Raw genomic sequence first — 19181 nt, forward strand, 5'->3', positions numbered from 1 at the left:
GTAGTTGATATGAGATGCTAATACTTAGCTCACAGGATTGTTGTGAAGACTAAATAAATTTGCATAAGGTGCTTAGAATCTTGCCTGACACACAGCGTGTTCCCACTAAATATTATCTATCGTGCTACCAAACAGTGTAAGATAAGGCATATTAGAAACACCTTTGCTTTGTGTAAGTTTTCTAATACCTGTTTATTCAGATTTTCAACAATTCTTAGAGAAATGTGAAGTTTGTTTCTTGGCATGAGCCAGGTCATAGCAATCATCTTATCCTGGGTGTTCTCTGGTAGAATATGAACAATGGAAGTGGTAACTTAGGAAATACCTGAATTCCAACACTTCTTATTTTCTTTTTGTTTCTGTCTGTCTAGAAACACTCAGAATGTATTACCTATAGACAAATAATTGTTCAACCTTTCGATGTGGGGAATATTGTTGTAAAGGTAGGAGGAGAAGATAATTGTGTAGTTATAAATAAGACCAATATCAAATTTTTTACCTTTAATAAATTTTTACAGATTTAATCAATCAGTTAATTTTGTAGACTTCTTTAAGAGAGTTGACCTTTTTTTGTCTTTTGGGGGAGGTTGTTTGTTTTAGGTTATTATTTTATTTTATCAGAGCTCATAATGACACATTATTGATTTGGTATTTGAAGTTTAGAGAAGCAGAGAGAGGAAACCTTTCACAGAAAATAGGGGTTAAGATGGATAACATCTATTTACGATTTACCACAAGCTTAGGCTTCTTTACAAAAATGCTGCAAACAGGGAAACTATTGAGTTCTATAAGACAGGCAGATTAGGAATTGATGTGTTAGATTAGAAAGGATCTTCAGAATCATCTAACTCAACTGCCTTATGTTACAGATGAGAGGTTCAAATCCAGAGAGATGAGGTAACTCACCAGGATCCTAAGAGAACTAGAACCCAGGACCCTCAATTCATTGTACAGAATTTACCAAGAACATGCTGCCTCCCACAACTGATTATTGAAAGCCCACCAATATAATGATTTCATTACTTCTTTCTACTGAAACGTATTAATAATGTTAATTTGGCTTAGGGAAAGTTCCTTAGTAGGTCTCTATATTGAAAGCACTTGGAAAGTAGGACTATGTCCTCTTATAAATACACCAATTACATCAATGAATTAATTTAAATCAACTCAACAGATATTTATTAAACATCAGTTGTATGTTAGGACTGACAGTGATGACATCACTGACGATGCCCTCTATCCTGAGGGGACAGTGAGGTTCCCAGCTTAGAAGGTGAGGTACAGGGTAGGCTACAGTTTACCTCATGACTTATGGATGTTTATCAAAGCTAACTCTTACAAAATCTAACAAGTGACTTAAAAACCCTCCTGCAAAGGAAATAAATATGACAGATAATGCTAATAAGCCCAAGAGGATAATGAGGGAAGAACAGCACTGACCCCTTATTCCTTTTTGACTGCATAAGAGATAAAAATGTTTAGATTTGACAAAAAACAACAACAACAACAACGAGAAATTAACAAGAAGGAAGTCTTGGATTTACACTTATTATAGATATTATTAGTGATAAATCTTGAAACAAGTGAAAATTTGCCTCAAAACATTAGCTAATGAAGCCATAAGGACAAGCAAGATATTTAATAATGAGAATCCAGAAGGTGAAAATTGACTTTTTATGATTTTCACAATTATGTTCAAAATTACAATATGTAAGACTACATTTACTAAACTTACTGATAAAATGTTACAAGATTTCGTTGAGGTTCTTGACTTTATAGCAAAAACAGTAAAGCCTCATACTATTAGGAAAATACTTGTTCTTCCTGCTTTCCACTATGGTAAAACATGCCTAAAATAATACATAGAAAACCACATAACAACAGATTAAATGTGTTCTTTTGTCAGCAGATACTACTGAAAGCTTCACAGAAAGCATTACTAAAATTTTAAGAAATATAATACAGTTTGAGTGAAAGTAAAAGTGTTTCTGATATATCTAGGTTATGGTATTTTCTAGGGACTACTAGTGAACATTTACTGAGAACTTAACTATAAGTAGGGGAAAATTATAAGGACTTGGCATGAATTTATTTAATCTTCATAATAACCCTATGAAGTAAATACTATTAGCATTTCCATTTCCAAGATGAAGGAACCTACGCACAGAGAGGTTAAGTAATGAATTGAAAGTCATGCGGCTATTATAACTAATAGCAGAGTCAGTAAAGACTCAACATGGGCGTTCTGTCTCCAGTGCAAGTGATCTTGGCCACATTTGTATCACCTCTCTATTTCAGCAATGAAATGCACAAAGAGCTGAGATACCTTTTCATAAGGCAGTAAAAGAAACATGCATCAGAGAAGAAATTTTTTCAGTCGTCAATGACTTCTTGACTTCTTTATATATTATGAAAAAAATAGTTCACCTGTACCCAGAGGCAGTAGAGCCACTCAACAAAAATTCTTGGGTGAGATACTAGTGGACCCTACAGTACAGTCTCCACAGTTTTTCAGGGAAACAGGTAATAAAAAACACTGAAACTGGAATTGTACAAAGTGCAGTGGGATGTCACTGATGTCGTTACTCCTATAAAAGCAAGACTAAACTAGATTAGTCTATAATACTTTATATTGAATAGGGATTAACCATGAAAATGTTAATATTTGCCCTACATACTTTCTGCAGAGTATCTGGAAGTAAAGCACTTATGACAATAATCAAATATTACATATTTTTCTTTTTAAAAAGAGACAAGTATTTAAATTATTTTTAACCTTTTCTGTGATAAGTTGATGTCACAGGTGTGCTACTCAGAAAATAACTAAAACAACAGAAATTTATCCCTCCAAGTTAAAGGTGACATTCTAATTGGCGAGAAAGTGATTTGCTGATTGTAGGAAATTTATGATGAAGAAAGTGGTTTGAAAACTGATGTTGGAAATGTTTTTTTTGGTCATGTGATTTGGTTGGTGAATCAATGTCAATATGTCATTTATTAAAGACACTCATGTCGGGCATTTTAAAAATTATTCCTGTATGCAGAATTTTCCAGACTGTTTTAAAAAACTTCTAAATAAAGAATTTTTGTCCCTTCAATTCCACTTGCTTAAAATATAAAATGCAACACCTGGTTAGTTTATATTTACTAAAGTTATAGGAAGGCAGAAATTTGCTAGTTTAATTCAATAAAATTTGTGAATAGCTGATAGATATAATTTAAAAGGCCTATTTTATGATTTTGTAAATACAGCCAGTGAAGCATTTTCTTGTATTTGATATAGATATAATTGTGAATACCTTTTTTGTCTATTACAGTTATCAAAGACTAAATAGCAAAACACAATGAACTTTAAACCAAAATTTTGAATTCCTATATCATATTCACCCTGGAGGAGGGCATGTCAACCCACTCCAGTATTCTTGCCTGGAGAATCCCCATGGACAGAGGAGCCTGGCGGGCTACAGTCCATGGGGTCGCAAAGAGTCAGACACAACTGAGTGACTAAGTACATCTCACATTTAATTTTATCAGTAGATGCAAATGAATCAGAAAGTGACACATACTCTCAATTTACAACATGCAAAAAGACTTTTGGGGCTGTGCAACATCCCCAATTGGAAATGTCCAGCAGAAAATAGAAAATATAAGGTCAAAACTCAGAGAATAGGTCAAGAAAGTGACTTCTGAGTCTTTCCTGTGTGTGTGTGTAACATCTGGAAAAATTTCTAATGCTTTAATGTTAAGGGAATGCATTTTAGTCTGGTAGCATCAATCTTTAAATAAAATTGAGCATAGTTTATGCTGATGAGCTGAGGGATAAGCCCGCTTACTTAAGATGAACAATTACCTATAGCATAGGAACCTTCTAACAGTGTTCACTGTTCTTCAAAATGGCATTATTTTTAAAAATATCTATTTATTTGTTTGGCCTTGCCAGGTCTTAGTTGCGGCATGTGGGATCTTCAGTCTTTGCTGCGGCATACAGGATCTTTAGTTGCAGCATGTGGTATCTGCTTCTCTGACCAGAGACTGAACCTGGACCCCCTGCATTGCAAGCAGCGTCTTAACCACTGGACCAGCAGGGAAGTCCCCAGAACTGCATCATCATTAGTTTTTTTAAAAAAGTTATACTGAGCTGTGGTATTAGCAGAGTGATAGACACAGAAATTAATGGAACAGACTAGAAAGTCCAGAGATAGACTTACATAAAAATAGTCACTTGATCTTTGACAAAGATGCCAAAGCAATTCAACAGAAAAAGGATAGTCTTTTCAACACGATGTTGAATCTATTAGGCATCCACAAGCAAAATAATTAACCTCAACCTAAACTGCACACCTTATACAAAGGTTAACTCAAAATGGATCATAGCTCTAAATGTAAGGTGTAAAAGTTTAAAGCTTTTAGAAGAAAACAGAAATCTTTATGTCCTGGAATTAAGAGTTCTTAGAAATGACACACCAAAAGCATAATATATACAAAGGAAAAATTTTGTCAAATTGTATCTCATCAAAATTAAAACTTCTGCTCTACAAGAGGCAATGTCAAGAGGATGAAAACACATGGCATGTGCTGGAAGAAAACATTTGCAAAGCATGTGTCTGACAGAGGGGGGTTCCCAGGTGGCTTAGTGGTAAAGAATCTGCCTGCCAATGCAGGAGACACAAGAGACTCAGGTTTGATTCCTTAGGCGGGAAGATCCCCTGGAGTAGGAAATGGCAACCAACTCCAGTATTCTTGCCTGGGAAATTCCATGGACAGAGGAATCTGGCAGGCTGAACATGACTGAGGGACTGAGCACACACATACATCTGACAAAGGACTTGTATTCAACATATATTAAAAAAAAAAAAACCTTTCAAATGCAATAATAATAATCTAATTAAAAATGAGCAAAAGATTTAAGCAGACATATTCACCAAAAGGATATAAGGATGGTAAATAAGTGCATGAAAAGATATTCACCATTGTTAATTGTTTCAGGCTAAATAGGGACCCCAAATATATCTATGTCTTAATTCCTGGAACTTGTGAATGTGACTTGACATAGCAAAAGTGACTTCACAAATGTGATCTTGAGATAGGGCAATTATTCTGGACTTTTGGTGGATCCCAAATGTACTCACCAGCATCCTTATGACAGGGAGGCCAGAATGTCAGAGGAGGAGGGAGATGATCAAAGCAGAGAGACATTTTAAGATGATACGCTGATGGCTTTCAAGATGGAGAAAGGGGCCATGAATGCAGGGATTACATTATATGTGGGTTGCAATATATTATAGAATTAGGTATAAAAATATCCAGGTGATATAATTATGGAATCCATTGAAAGGACCCACTTTCTGTTTAGTTCCTAGAACATGGATGGATGCGGAGAACCCAGCCTTTTGGTGAGATGCCTAGAACATGTGACCCAAAGTGGGTGTCTGGACAGATATGATCTACAAGATGCTAAACAATGAATTCCTGATGAATTCAGTTCAGGATAAGCATGATATTTGAAAGTTAAACTCTGTGATCAGAAAGACATGGCTTTAAAACTCCAGTTGTTATTTATTGGACTTTTAGCAAGTTAACAGCTCTAAACTTCAGTTTGTTCTTCTGTAAAATGAAGATGCCAAGAGCACCTACTTCCTACCATTACCCAGTGAAACCAAATAATGCGTTTAATGTGCTACCCCAGAGGTAACACTCAAGAGGTTGGCTGTTACTATTATGGTGATAGTCACCACCCACCCTCTTGAACAATCAAAGTGTATGACAGCATAGGAAAGACTGAGCAACTCTGTTGAACAAGTTAATTTTGTAGAACTTGCTAGCCTCACTTACTGTCTTGAGGACCTGGTAATGAATCCTCTTTAGCTGATAATGAGAAAGTGGTTGAGGGTCAGGGAGGGGCTATTTGTTGCATCAGGTGATTTTTACCACCGTTTTACCACCATTCAGGGTCTAGAGTGACAATCTTCGCACTTTTCAGAGCTTTTCTTGCAGAATTAAGATTTTGTAACTGAGTAGGACCCGATGGGACCTTCCTGCAACAGACCCCTTCGCCTTCCCCTTTGCTTCAGCTCCTCTCTGAAGTACCTAGATAACAGATTTGATGCACATTTCCTGAGCTGTTTTACAGGTATTAACCCCCCCACCAAATGGAAGTAATTAATTATTTGATGATCATGAGCACGTAGCCCTCCCTACACACACCTATTGGAGCCTAAGGATTGATATTGTTAACCCCTGGGACACTGCCTGTTACCTCACCAATCAGAGAATTGTGTGTGAGCTGATCTCACAGTCTGGGACACCCCCCCTCACCTTCCATTATAAATGCTCTGTAGAAAGCCATGGGGAGGACAGGGTTTTTGAGCACTAGCTGTTCCAGGCTTTGTATGGCTTCCTACAATGAACACTGTGCAGTCCTTCACCACAACCTGATGTCAGCAGATGGGCCTTACTGCACGCAGGCAAGCAGACCCAGGTTTGGTTTGGTAACAATTTAAGTTCACATCTCTTTTCTCACCTTTCTAGATGTGTTATTATTTTCTAAAAAATTTTATTGGAGTATAGCTGATTTTCAGTGTTGTGTTAATTTCTGCTTGTACAACAGTGATTCAGTTATACATATATATTTATGCTCTCTTCCATTATGGTTTATCAGAGGATATTGAATATAATTCCCCATGCTATATAGTATGACCTTGTTGTTTATCCATCCTTTATGTAATAGTTTGCATCTGCTAATCCTAAACTCCCAATCCTTCCCTCCCCACCCCTCCCCCAGCACCCCGCCTTGGCAACTACAAGTCTGTTCTCTGGGTCTGTGAGTCTGCTTCCGTTTTGTAGTTATGTTCATTTGTATTGTATTTTAGATTTCACATATAAGTGATACCATGTGGTATTTCTTTTTTTTTCCTACTTTGCTTACTATGATAATCTCTAGGTCCAACTATATTGCTACAAATGGTGTTAGTTCATTCTTTTTATGACTGAGTGTATTCCATTGTATATGTGTACCACATCTTTATTCATTCATCTGTTAACGGACATTCCGTATCTTGGCTATTGTGAATAGCGCTGCTATGAGTATATGGGCACATGGATCTTTTTGAATTATGGTTTTCTCTGCATATATGCCCAGGAGTGGGATTGCAGGATCACATGATGATTTTATGTTTAGTTTTCCGAGGGCCCTCCATACTCTTTTGCCATAGTGGCAGCACCAGTTTACATTCCCAATAACAGTGTAGGAGGGCTCCCTTTTTTCTATACTCTCTTCAGCATTTGTTATTTGCAGACTTTTTAATGATGGCCATTCTGACTGGTATGAACTGATATCTTTCTCCTTCCTACTTACTTTGCTTTTCTCTAATAATTAGCAATGATGAGCATCTTTTCTTGTGCCTGTTGGCCATCTATATTTCTTCTCTGGAGAAATGTCTATTCAGGTCTTCTGCCCATTTTTCGATTGAGCTGTCTGGGTATTTTTGGTTATTGAGTTGTATGAGCTGCTTGTATTCAATGTATGACTTCTGAGCCACCCAGCTTCTCTCTCACCTGTCCTGAGTTTTGACCCTAATGAATAAGTTGAGAAGAAAGCTGTGATTTCCCAAAAAGTAAATGCATATCCTTTTAAGTCCTGTAATTGGAAAAAGATGAGGATAGACTTTTAGAGTGAAATAAAACTTTTGTACTTCATAAAACACAGATAATATTCAAGTCAGCTCCTTGCTGGGAAGAAACAAATCAGTCTTATCAGGAGCTTAGGCAGGAGCAGGTAGGAGGCATCAGGCTTTTTTACACCAGACCCATCAGTTTAAATCTACATTCTTTTCTCAGGGTGTCATTGAATCCTGAAGATCCAGAGCTCTATTTTCTCTTTTGTCCTGTGAGACTTCTTCAGTTTGTCTCCAGATTTAAAGCAGGAAACCTGTGATGTTGACGGCAAGCGACCTTGTAGGCCTGAGAAGACGAAGGTGTCTTGCTAATAATGCTTGCCAGTATCCTTAATGTGTTCACTTGGTCCCATGAACTTCCACCCCCAAGGCCCAAAGTAGACAGTTGATTCCTCTTCTCATTTACCTGGGTGGGGCCACTCTCCCAGATGCAGAGCAAATGAAGGGGTGCTGGTTGTGAAGTATTGCCGCCCACCCACCCCTTTCAATCAAAACCCCGCTTTTTGTGATTAACCTCTGTGCTATGGAAGTCCCAGATCTTCAAGGTGCTCCAAACATCCTGGACTCCTTTCTAATTCCTGAAGATCTCCTACTAATCCCCAGGTTGAGAAGTCAGAATTTCCATTTGATTTACTGGGACCTATTTGCAGTCTTTGGGTTTGCACTGCTTAGAAGTGATTTTCTATGCAACTTCTTCTCACTGAACTGCACCCAAAATAAACGCTGTAGGCTTTGACATGGGAAAATTTACTTGTTCAGACATGCACATCCTGCTGACACATGCGCAGATTGTACCACACACCCGTGTTACGAGTCCTTGACAGGTCTTAAAAACTGCTAACATATTTATCATTTCCAGCATAGTACAGACTAATGACTATTTCACTAGGACTAGTCTTTTAACTTTCTTTTAAATCATATTATAATTCATTTTTACAATACTCAGCCTAGGCTCTGGTTTACATAAAACAATGCTGACAATATAGGGATGGCGTTTGGAGGGGAGCAGAATTAAAGTGAGTTACTTGAGTAAAATGAAGATTGTGATGTCGTAATTCATGACAACCCAGAGCGAGGCAGGAGAGAGTGCTGGATCGGGAAGATAGTACCTGAGTTCTAAATCTAACTCCGCTACCAACTGTTGGTGGGACTTTGGGAAGCATCGTCGAGTTCCTCATCTGAACTAGATCTATGATTTTCAAATTCAGTAGGATAAAAGAATCACCTGGATTATCTATTCAAACACCAGATTCCTAGTCCTCAGCCCAACCTTACTGAATTGCAATCTCCAGGGAAGTGATCTGCCAAAGACACACAACACCCTGTGTGATTCTTTTGAACAATTTTGGGAAACACTGAGCTAGATAATGTCTAGGTCTTCTAGTTCTGAGAGCTAGGATAAAACCCTGGATGCTAGAATTCACCCATGAATGAGAAAAATCTTAAGATAGTATTTGTTATATTTAGTGTTTTTATAAATATTTTTGAAAAGCTGTTAAGGTTAATGCTATGGTTTGTTTTTTATGGATTTCAGTGCTTTTCAGATTTCTTTTTTCCTCTTTGATTCATCAAATGTAGTATATGGCCTATATAGCCCATGTTGTTATATTAAGGGTAAATGAGATCAGGATGTGAAAGTTCATTATTATTATTGTTGGTAAAATAACTACCATAGGGTAGATTCTGCTTTTATTAATTTGATAGGTCTGCTAGTTTCTTTGACTTTGTTCCTATTGGTGAAAATATTAAAACAGAATGGAGTCACCCTGGCAGGGCAGTGAGAATATGTTGGAATTCTTTCCTAATCCCCCACTTATCTTTGTGGTTACCTGGTATTGTTATCTAAAGGCACAGTGGCAGAAGCCTCCCCACCCTCAGTCAGGAAAGATCAAGAAAACCAACCTTTTCTAATCCTGACTGCAGGGATTGAAATTGTCCCCTGTCTTGGAGCATCACAGGCAAGCTCTGTGTGAAGTCAGCTAGAATTTCTGCTGAAATTTCCAGAGAAAGATATCAGATTCCCAAGCAGGTACTGAGTACGTGGGAGTCAGACTGGGTAGATGGTCATCACCTAGAACAGAACAGTCTCAGGTATGGGGTTAGGATACAGGGCAAGGCCTCGTAGAAATCAAGATGTCCAGTGAGGTCCACTACTCAGATTTGGCAAATAAAAATATAGGCCACTCAGTTACTTGAGTTTTGAATTTCAGGTAAGCAGGGAACAATTATTAAAGATAAAAGATGTCCCATGCAATATATATGCAATTTGAGTTTAATTGGGAGTCCTAAATTTTATGTGGCAATGTTAACAGGAACAAACTATTTCAGAGCTTTCATAGATGACATTTCAGTTTTTCCTGCTTCTACTTAAGACCTCTAGGTTTCACCATGTTCTTCTCTGTCAGTAACCTGGAGGCTCTATTCATAAGGTAAGACTAGAGGAGGGAGAGATTCATTTCCCAAGCAGTAATATCTGTAATTTTATTTCTGATTTACATAATTAGATTTGACACTCATACAGACCCTCTATATAATAGAAAACGGTAGGTGGTTTCTTTTTGAACATATAATATTACTAAGCTAGGGAGTGTCTTTCTCTTCAAACAGTTGTTTTTCTTTTCATAAGTTGGCAACGTTCATTTCTTACAACCAATTTGTGGAGATGATTTACAAAACTAATTGTGAACATCTACAGGAATTCTTTATCCTCTAAACAAGAGGATATTTATTTAAAGAGGTATTTATGTAAAGAGGTATTTATTTAAAATATAAAATCATGACTTAAAAATTATTTCTGCTTGTGTTATTTGTCGTGGGGAAGTATTTTGTCTAAATAAGACAAAAGAGCATTGAAAATATACTGTTTGGTTTCTTCCCATGCAGGTCCTATGCCCTTCTTAATTTTCTCCCATGGAAATAGTATCTTTAGGACTGACTTGGAAGGAATGAATTATGAACAATTGGTGGCAGATGCTGGCGTATCAGTGACCGTGGATTTTCATTATAATGAAGAAAGAATCTATTGGGTTGATCTACAAAGACAACTCTTGGAAACAGTCCATTTGAATGGGACAAGGCAAGAGGTAAAGTAACATTTCCTATGTCATTTGAGGGATTTTTTTGAACAGGCTGTCAAAAATGATAAAGCAAAATTTGTAACATTCAGATAAATGAAAATTATTACAATGCAGATATGCATCCAGCATATGTAGGTATTTAATCTGCATCTGTGCTATCATGTTATTGAACAAGCCCATGCATGTGGCATTGATATTCAGAAGTCCCCAAAAGAGAAAGTGAGGATGTCAATGTAATTTTGGAAAGATGTAAGTGTAATAAGCCAGATCACCATTTTATGGTAAAGACAGATTATTTACACCATTATTTTCTATTCTAGTGGTTCTCAGCTGGTGGCAGTTTTGCCTCCAGGGGACCTTTGGCAATGTCTAGAAACATTTTGGTTGTCACAGCTAGAATGGGGAGAAGAGAGAATGTGTTAAGGGGCCAGAGGCACTGCCAACCATCCTACACTATATAGGACAGTCCCCCAAACAGAGAATTATCAGGCCCTAAATATCAATTGTGTTGAGGTTGAGAAGCCCTGTTTTATCTGTTTAAAATCTGTCAATGGGTTTTTGCAACTGAAATTTAGGAAGAAATTTTTTTCTTCTCAAGGTGTTTGCATGCTGGAAAAAAATAATAAAGCAAGTGATAGATAGCAAAATATTTTGGTTCAAGCACATACAAAAGATCTTTAATCTTTCTTCTTAATTAGTAAAACCCTTAAATGAGTCCCAGTAGGAATGTTTCTCCTGGGAAGTGAATTATAGAGAGCAGGTGGCTTCACCTTCAGTATTTATCCCCAACACAAAGTACCTACTGTTTGCTTTTGTGTTTTTGTTTAATTTTTGTTTTTAAGCAAAATTTTCACCCTTCTAAAGCCTTCAATTAGGTGCTAATTTGTTTTACCACATCTCTAATACTTGCTAATCTCACTTTTAACAAAATGGCTACTCATTATTCTCCAGCCATCCATAGACTAGTTTCAAAATCTTGAGTTTAAGAATCTGGAGGGTTTACTGTCAGAGAAATGGAAAAAAGCATTAGATCGTTGGGAATTTGTGGTAAATCATTAGGAACAGATTGGCTTGAAGCCTAAAATCCACTAGTATTAGTCCCTCCTTTGGGTTAAAACATTGTTTACAGGAGACAACCATTAAAAAGCAAACAGTTTACCTGCATGAATTAATATATTAGCAATCGATTAAATGGATTGGCTAGATTACTTCGTATGAGATGTAGGAATAGCACAGATTCTGGAGACTGATTTCTGCCCAACTCTGTGTTCAGTGACTTCATGTTGGTAGTTGAAAACCAGAGATTGTGGGACTATTTCCATCACGGAAATTTGCTATGGTGCAAACCAGGGCTTCCTCCTGTCTCCCACCCTCCACCCGGTTAGAGGACTGGTTTACTTGCACAGCATGAAATTAGAAGAGGTTTGGTTAAGTTGTTTTTATCATGAGAAAGCATAAAGAAAAGCCCTGCTACGAGGATCCTGGGGTCACAGCCACCCGGAAGGGTGAGGACTTATAGAAAGAGCTGGACCTGGTGGAGGAGGTGCTAGAAGAAAAGTGGGGGCCCTAATGCGAAATCTACTTCATGACCCTCTGCACAAACCCCAAGGAGTCTTGCTAGAATTTGGCAAAGCTTGAAATTGGATTCAGGTGAGAATCTGGGAAATTCCACTGGCAAATGGAGCTGAATAAACTAACCGTAAGGTAAAATTGAAATTCTGCCATTACTGTAGTTAAAATTATTCACACATTATGACTGACTGCCTAATTTACATAAATAGAGAGTAAATTTTCATTTCAAAACTGATATAAATTCTATGCTGAGAAATATTCACATGGGAGAATGAATATTGCAGCATCTGAGCAATGGCACAGTATCTACAAATAGTTTATCATTTAAATAATTTTGGTAAAGTACAAAAATGACAATTACTTAAAACAATAAACTTTGTTACATAAAAATAAACATAAATATACATAAAATACATAAAATTTTGTTGTGAATGGAGAAATACTAATAACAATTTTAAATTTTGATTTTACAGAAAGTATGTGATATAGATAAAAATGTTTCAGGAATGGCAATAAATTGGATCAATGAAGAACTTATTTGGTCAAATCAACAGGAAGGAATCATTACAGTAACTGATATGAAAGGAAACAATTCCCGGGTTCTTGTAAGTGCCTTAAAATATCCTGCAAATATAGCAGTTGATCCAGTAGCAAGGTAAATTCTGTTGGCTTTGGACATTGAAATATATTTCAAAATCTAATGAAAAGTCAAGGAATCATAACATTTTGACTCAAAGGGGCCTCCTGATTGAGACAAAGACCCTCTTTTATGGTGCACAAACCCCATTTTCAATAAGGCATTTGCCTGGATTTGAACCGAAGCAGGCTCCCTCTATCAATAGCATCTTGACTACCAAGGTTTCCCACTAGAGAAGCAAAGTTCTCCTTCTAACTTGAAATCACATGGAATTGCAGTAACAGGGCAATAAATATTTGTTGAATTGAATTTTAATTCAAATAGTCAAACTCGTTCTGTGCAGACCTCTGGGGACTACTGGAACACTGAGAGAGTCAACCATTTAAGTGACCCGACACTCACTGAAGTGTCTCTGTGATATGTTTGCCCTCAGGTTCATGTTTTGGTCCTCAGAGGTGGCTGGCAGCCTTCACAGAGCAGATCTTGGTGGTGTGGAAGTGGAGCTTCTGTTGGAGACATCAGAGAAAATTGCAGCTGTATCACTGGATGTGCTTGATAAACGGCTCTTTTGAATTCAGTACCACAGAAAAGGAGGTGATCCTCGTATTTGTTCCTGTGATTATGATGGCGGTTCTGTCCTTTTTAGCAAATATCTCCTGCGGTAAGTTTTGCTTTTGGTGTAAAATAAAACACTTGCCATTTGGAGTTTGTGTGATAAATGAATTTTACTTTTGTCACCTAAACTGGTGTAGTGGTTTAGCACAGATTTGGGGGTCCAAAAGACTTGAGTTCAAGTCCCAGATATATTATTTATTAGGTGAGTGACTTAGGTAGGTTACACGACTTCTCTCATCCTGCTTGCTTTAATGTGGGTGTTGGAGAATGGAGGGAACAGGAAGTGCCCACTGAATTGAAAAAGTATCTTGAGATTGAAAAAGAAGGCAGGCCGCTCCATACAATCAGTGGATCAGTATATTTTTGGGTAATTTACAGGGTGGGATCAGGTTGACAATGATCCGAAAGCATTTGTAGCTGCACTTCATACTGTGAAGGGGCCATTGAGACAAGTTTAGAGTTAACCTAGGGTCTAGGAGTACACACTTGGAAACAGGAAGTCCTAAGTCAAGAGTCTTGAATGAGTAACTTAGTCTTGTGGTTGCTGGAAATACAACAGTGAAGGTCCTCATCACTTTTTGGTGAAGAACAGAGCCTAGAGGCTACTCAATCCTAATGATTATTAAACCATATCTGTTGATTACAAGATGCACTGGAGAAGGAAATGGCAACCCACTCCAATATTCTTGCCTGGGAAATCCCATTGACAGAGGAGCCTGACAGGCTACCGCCCATGGGGTTGCAAAGAGCTGGACATGACCTAGCGACTGAACAACAACAACAATTAATTACAAAGCCTTTGACAACAGAAGTTATTTGCTGCACAGTACAGTCCTGAGTAGGGTAGGGTCAGTGGAAAGACAGGAGAAACTATACAGGCCTGATATGTTATCAGTTATGCTGACAGCCATACAGTGGGGATAATTTGTTGTTGCCCAGTTTCTAAGTCATATCCAACTCTTTGTGACCCCATGGGCTGTAGTATGTCAGGCTCTTCTGCTCCCACCATCTCCTAGAGTTTGCTCAAATTCATGTTCATTGAGTTGGTGATGCTATCTAACCATCTCATCCTCTACTGCCCCCTTCTCCTTTTGCCTGTACTTTTTCCCAGCATCAGGGTCTTTTCCAATGAGTCACCTCTTCACATCAGGTGGCCAAAGTATTGGAGCTTCAACATCAGTCCTCCCAGTGAATATTCAGTGTTGATTTCCTTTAGGACTGACTGGTTTAATCTACTTGCTGTCCAAGGGACTCTCAAGAGTCTTCTCCAGCACCCAGTTTGAAAAGCATCAATTCTTCAGCACTCAGCCTTCTTTATGGTCCAACTCTCATATTCGTACATGACTCCCGGGAAAACCATGGCTTTGACTATACAGACATTTGTGGGCAAAGTAATAGCTTTGCTTTTTAATATGCTGTCTAAATTTGTCATACCTTTCCTTCCAAGGACTTTTAATTTCATGGCTGCAGTGATCATCTGCAGTGATTTTGGAGCCTAATAAAATAAAGTCTGTCACTACCTTCACTTTTTCCCCTTCTATTTGCTACAAAGTGATGAGACCAGAAGCCATGATCTTAGTTCTTTGAATGCTGAGTTTCAAGCCAACTTTTTCTCTCTCATCCTTCACCCTCATTAAGAGGCTCTGTAGTTCCTCTTCACTTTCTGCCTTTAGAGTAGTATCTGTATATCTGAGGTTGTTGATATTTCTCCCAGCAATCTTGATTCTAGCTTGTGATTCATCCAGGCTGGTGTTTAACATGATATACTCTGCATATAAGTTAAATAGGCAGAGTGACAATATACAGCCTTGTTGTACTCCTTTCCCAATTTTGAACCAGTCAATTGTTCTATGTCTGGTTCTAACTGTTGCTTCTTGACCCACATACAGGTTTCACAGGAAACAGGTAGGGTGGTCTGGTACTCCCATCTCTTTAAGAATTTTCCAGTTTGTTGTGATTCATTCAGTCAAAGGCTTTACCATAGTCAATGAAGCAGAAGTTTTTCAGTGGGAATAATAGTAGCACCTGTTTCTTGAGATTATTGTAAAGATTAAGTAAAGAAATAAATAAAAATAATAGAGTATTTGGCTCATAGTTTTCACATGCTGGTTAGTTTTTTTTTTTTAATTTATTATGTCCTGTGCTTTGTAAAAATCTATGTTTCATTTGATTTGCTATCTTGCCAGCAACTAATCTAGCTGCCAGCAATCCACTCTTATCCTGTGTCTGTTTTCTTCTTTATTTTATTTTCACCACAATTACATGTTAAGTAGCAAAAACAAAAATGAGATAATGGATCTGAAGCTAAAAATATATCCTATTAATTCAGATTATGGCTACATAAATACAAATTTAAACTTAATGTTTGTTTCTAACCCTAAATGAGAAACGTAGGTGATTAAAATTCAGACCATGTGTTGAAGTGAAACTTTAAGAAGTCCAGGAAGAAATATTCTGCCATTCTTTATGCTTTTCTCCTGTTGTTTCAGGCACAGTCTGCTTGCAGCGTCCTTCTTTGGTGATCATATCTTCTATTCAACATGGAAAAAGAAGACAGTTTGGGTAGCTAACAAGCACGCGGGGAAGGATATGTTAAAATCACCCTCAGCTCATCATCTGTGCCACCCAGTGGAATTAAAGAGGTTCATCCGCTCATACAGCCCAGGGCAGAGGGTGATGCTTGGGCATCTGGTGAGTCATCTTTGACCTCAAACAGGGTCCGGCATGTAGTCCCCGCTTATCCACTTACTCAAGACAGACATTTAGCAGTCATCCCTGATTTCTCCCACTACCTCACCCCTGTTTTCAGCCTACTGCCAAATCCTTTCCATTCTACGTTCTAGTGCATCTCAAATGTCCACTTCTCTCTTCCACTGCCACCACCATAGTCCAAACAGCCGGCATGTCTTGTCTGGCCTGTTGGAGCAGCCACTTAATCTTTTCATTTTCTCCTCTTGCTTGTAAACAGTAAATCTGATGGGTTAACGCCTCTACTTAAATTCCTTCAAAAGCTTTCCTTTGCAACTAGATTGTAATTTAACATTTAACCAGGCCTATCAATATTTGACCAACTTGATTTAGCATTCTTTCCTCCTCCCCTCATTGGACTCTAACACAAAGCTTCCTGTAGTTGCTCAGACATGCCAAGCAAGGGGGCACAGCGGATGTACATATTCAGGCTCAGCTCACCTTTTCCTCTCACGGCCCATGTTTATCTGCCTTCTGAGCATTTCTACGTGGATTTCTTGAAGTGCTTCAGGCACAGAAGGAATAACTGACTCACTCACTTTCCCTTCCCTTCTGCCCAGCTCTTCTCCCTCCAGTGTCTGGTTGGAGACCTCCAGGTGTAGGCCTCGGTGAGTGGCATTTTATCTCCCTATCCCCAGGCACAGGTCCATCCCCGTGAGATCACCCTCCAACTCCTAGCAGTTCCAGCACCTACCGCCTTGTGCCCCTCTCGGCAGCTCTGCGTCCCTGGGGTCCAGTTCACTAGTGTCCCTGCCTCCCTCTGCCATGCTGCAGGGAGCATCACCCTTCAAAAAGGAGAACCCAATCTTGTCATTCCTGGGTTAAAACACTCTCAACTGCCAATAATAAAACCCAGTCTTTTTTTTTATTGAACTGGTTCATAGCGCCCCTCTTTGTTTTTCAGTTTCCTCTCTTACTATGCATTATAGTCAGGGCTGCAGCCATCCTCAAAGTTTTGATTTTGTCTTACTCTAGGAGGCATACTTGCTCTCTCCTCCAGCCTTTCAGCATGATTGGGAACATGGTTTCTCTCTCTCTCTCTTTTTTTTTTTTGGCTGCACAGTTTGCAGGATCTCGCTTGACCAGGGATTGAACCCAGGCTGAGACAGTGAAAGCCGTGAATCCTAATCACTGTTCCCTGGTGGTTCAGACGGTAAAGAATGCCTGCAGTGCAGGAGACCTAGGTTCAATCCCTGGGTCAGGAAGATCCCCTGGAGCAGGAAATGGCAACCCATTCCAGTGTTCTTGCCTGGGAAATCCCATGGAGGGTCACAAAGAGTTGGACATGACTGAGCAATGAACAATTTCTTTCACTTTCTTTCAGGCTACCAAGGAACTCCCTGGGAACACTCTCTCTAATTCACAGCAGTGACTTACCCTTCATCCTCTAAGAAATATTAATAGCTCCAATATCTCTTCTTTCAGGAACCCCTTCCCTGACCAGCTCACTGGAGCCTCAGTAGCTCTTTTTAGAAAGTAGCAGATTTCCCATCACAGAGCACTTATCATGGTTTGGTGTAACTGTCTGACTTCCTCAGCTTCCTTAGTCCTGTGAGGACAGAGAATACAACTCTCCATTGTATTTCCAGGGCCTAGAGGACATTTAATAAACTGTAGTAGGGGAAAAAAAAAGAATTAAAAAAACACCCTTTGACACCTTCTCCCCTAAATAATACCATAAGGAACAAGTTCTAAAGATATTTAATATCTGAGTACATGCTGCCTCCCTTACATGTTATAAGCCCTACACCCACCCTTGGCCAGATAGTCTACAGGGGGCTGCTCCCTTTTGTATGTTATAAATGAATCCCAGTGCTTTAAATCATTTTTCTTGCAACAGGTCTTTGCAGCTCAGCTCTGTTCTGTGCTTGAGTCACTCAGCCGTGTCTGACTCTTTGGACCTCATGGACTGTATAGCCTACCTGGCTCCTCTGTCCACGGGATTCTCCAGGCAAGAACATTGGAGTGGGTTGCCATGCCCTCCTCCAGGGGATCTTCCCTGGAGGGTTCGAACCCAGGTCTGCCTCATTGCAGGCAGATTCTTTACCGTCTGAGCCACTCTCTAGTGAGAGTCTTTTTCAATCTTTTAGACTCTTTTGTGCTTCAGAGACTTTTTTTTTTTTAATTCCTTAGTTAATTGGTCTAGGTTTCAGGGAAAAGATTTGGGCTAAGAATAATAGATTTGGGGATCACATAGACCTCTGAATAGGAGATAAAATAGAAAAATGGCACAGGGTATAGTGCTCTGAGAAATAATGATAATAGTCATGACTATAGAATGGCTGCAGAATGATCTGCTCTGGGCTATGTTATCTCATTTCATCTTAACCACCCTACAAATCATGTGATTATTAGTACCATTTTATAGGTTAGAAGCTGAGGTTCAGCAATGTCACAAATGCTTGTTTAAGGTCACACTGGGGTAGACCTGGGGTTTGAACCCAGGCAGACTGACACCATGCTGCCTCTTCAGCTTTTCTCTCACTATTGTCTATAATTTCATCTCTTAGATTTGCCTTACTTGTTTTGGGAAAATCTGTAATTTGGCATATTCTTGTCTATCCATGGCATGCTGGTGGTTAAAAGCTTCAGTTTGCACTTATCAATGGGACCCAAATCTTATTTTGTCTTTTGAAAATGTTTTATATTACAGGAACTCAGAAAATCAATCTCTCTCTCCCCTCTCTCTCTCTCTCTCACACACACACACACGGAGTCTCTCTCTCTCTCTCTCTTCTCCTCTGGCTCTCTGAAAAGAGACTGACTCGATCTCACATTTTTGCATTTTTGTTGTCACGATTAAACTCATGAGGCAACAGTGCTCTCGTGCCTGCACTGACAGCTGTGTACAGCCATCCC

At 38.7% G+C, this 19181-nt stretch overlaps 1 protein-coding gene across 1 annotated transcript in view; it reads left to right on the top strand.

Moving 5' to 3' along the window:
- EGF (epidermal growth factor) overlaps positions 1 to 19181 on the top strand; it is a 96732-nt gene that overhangs the window by 9731 nt on the left and 67820 nt on the right. Inside the window, 5 exon segments of the mRNA XM_043438466.1 lie at positions 10557 to 10756; positions 12796 to 12977; positions 13393 to 13620; positions 16064 to 16164; positions 16167 to 16265. Coding sequence (XP_043294401.1) covers positions 10557 to 10756; positions 12796 to 12977; positions 13393 to 13620; positions 16064 to 16164; positions 16167 to 16265 — 810 coding nt within the window.

This window comes from Cervus canadensis, chromosome 19, assembly GCF_019320065.1.
Source record: "Cervus canadensis isolate Bull #8, Minnesota chromosome 19, ASM1932006v1, whole genome shotgun sequence".
Classification (NCBI taxonomy): Eukaryota; Metazoa; Chordata; class Mammalia; order Artiodactyla; family Cervidae; genus Cervus; species Cervus canadensis.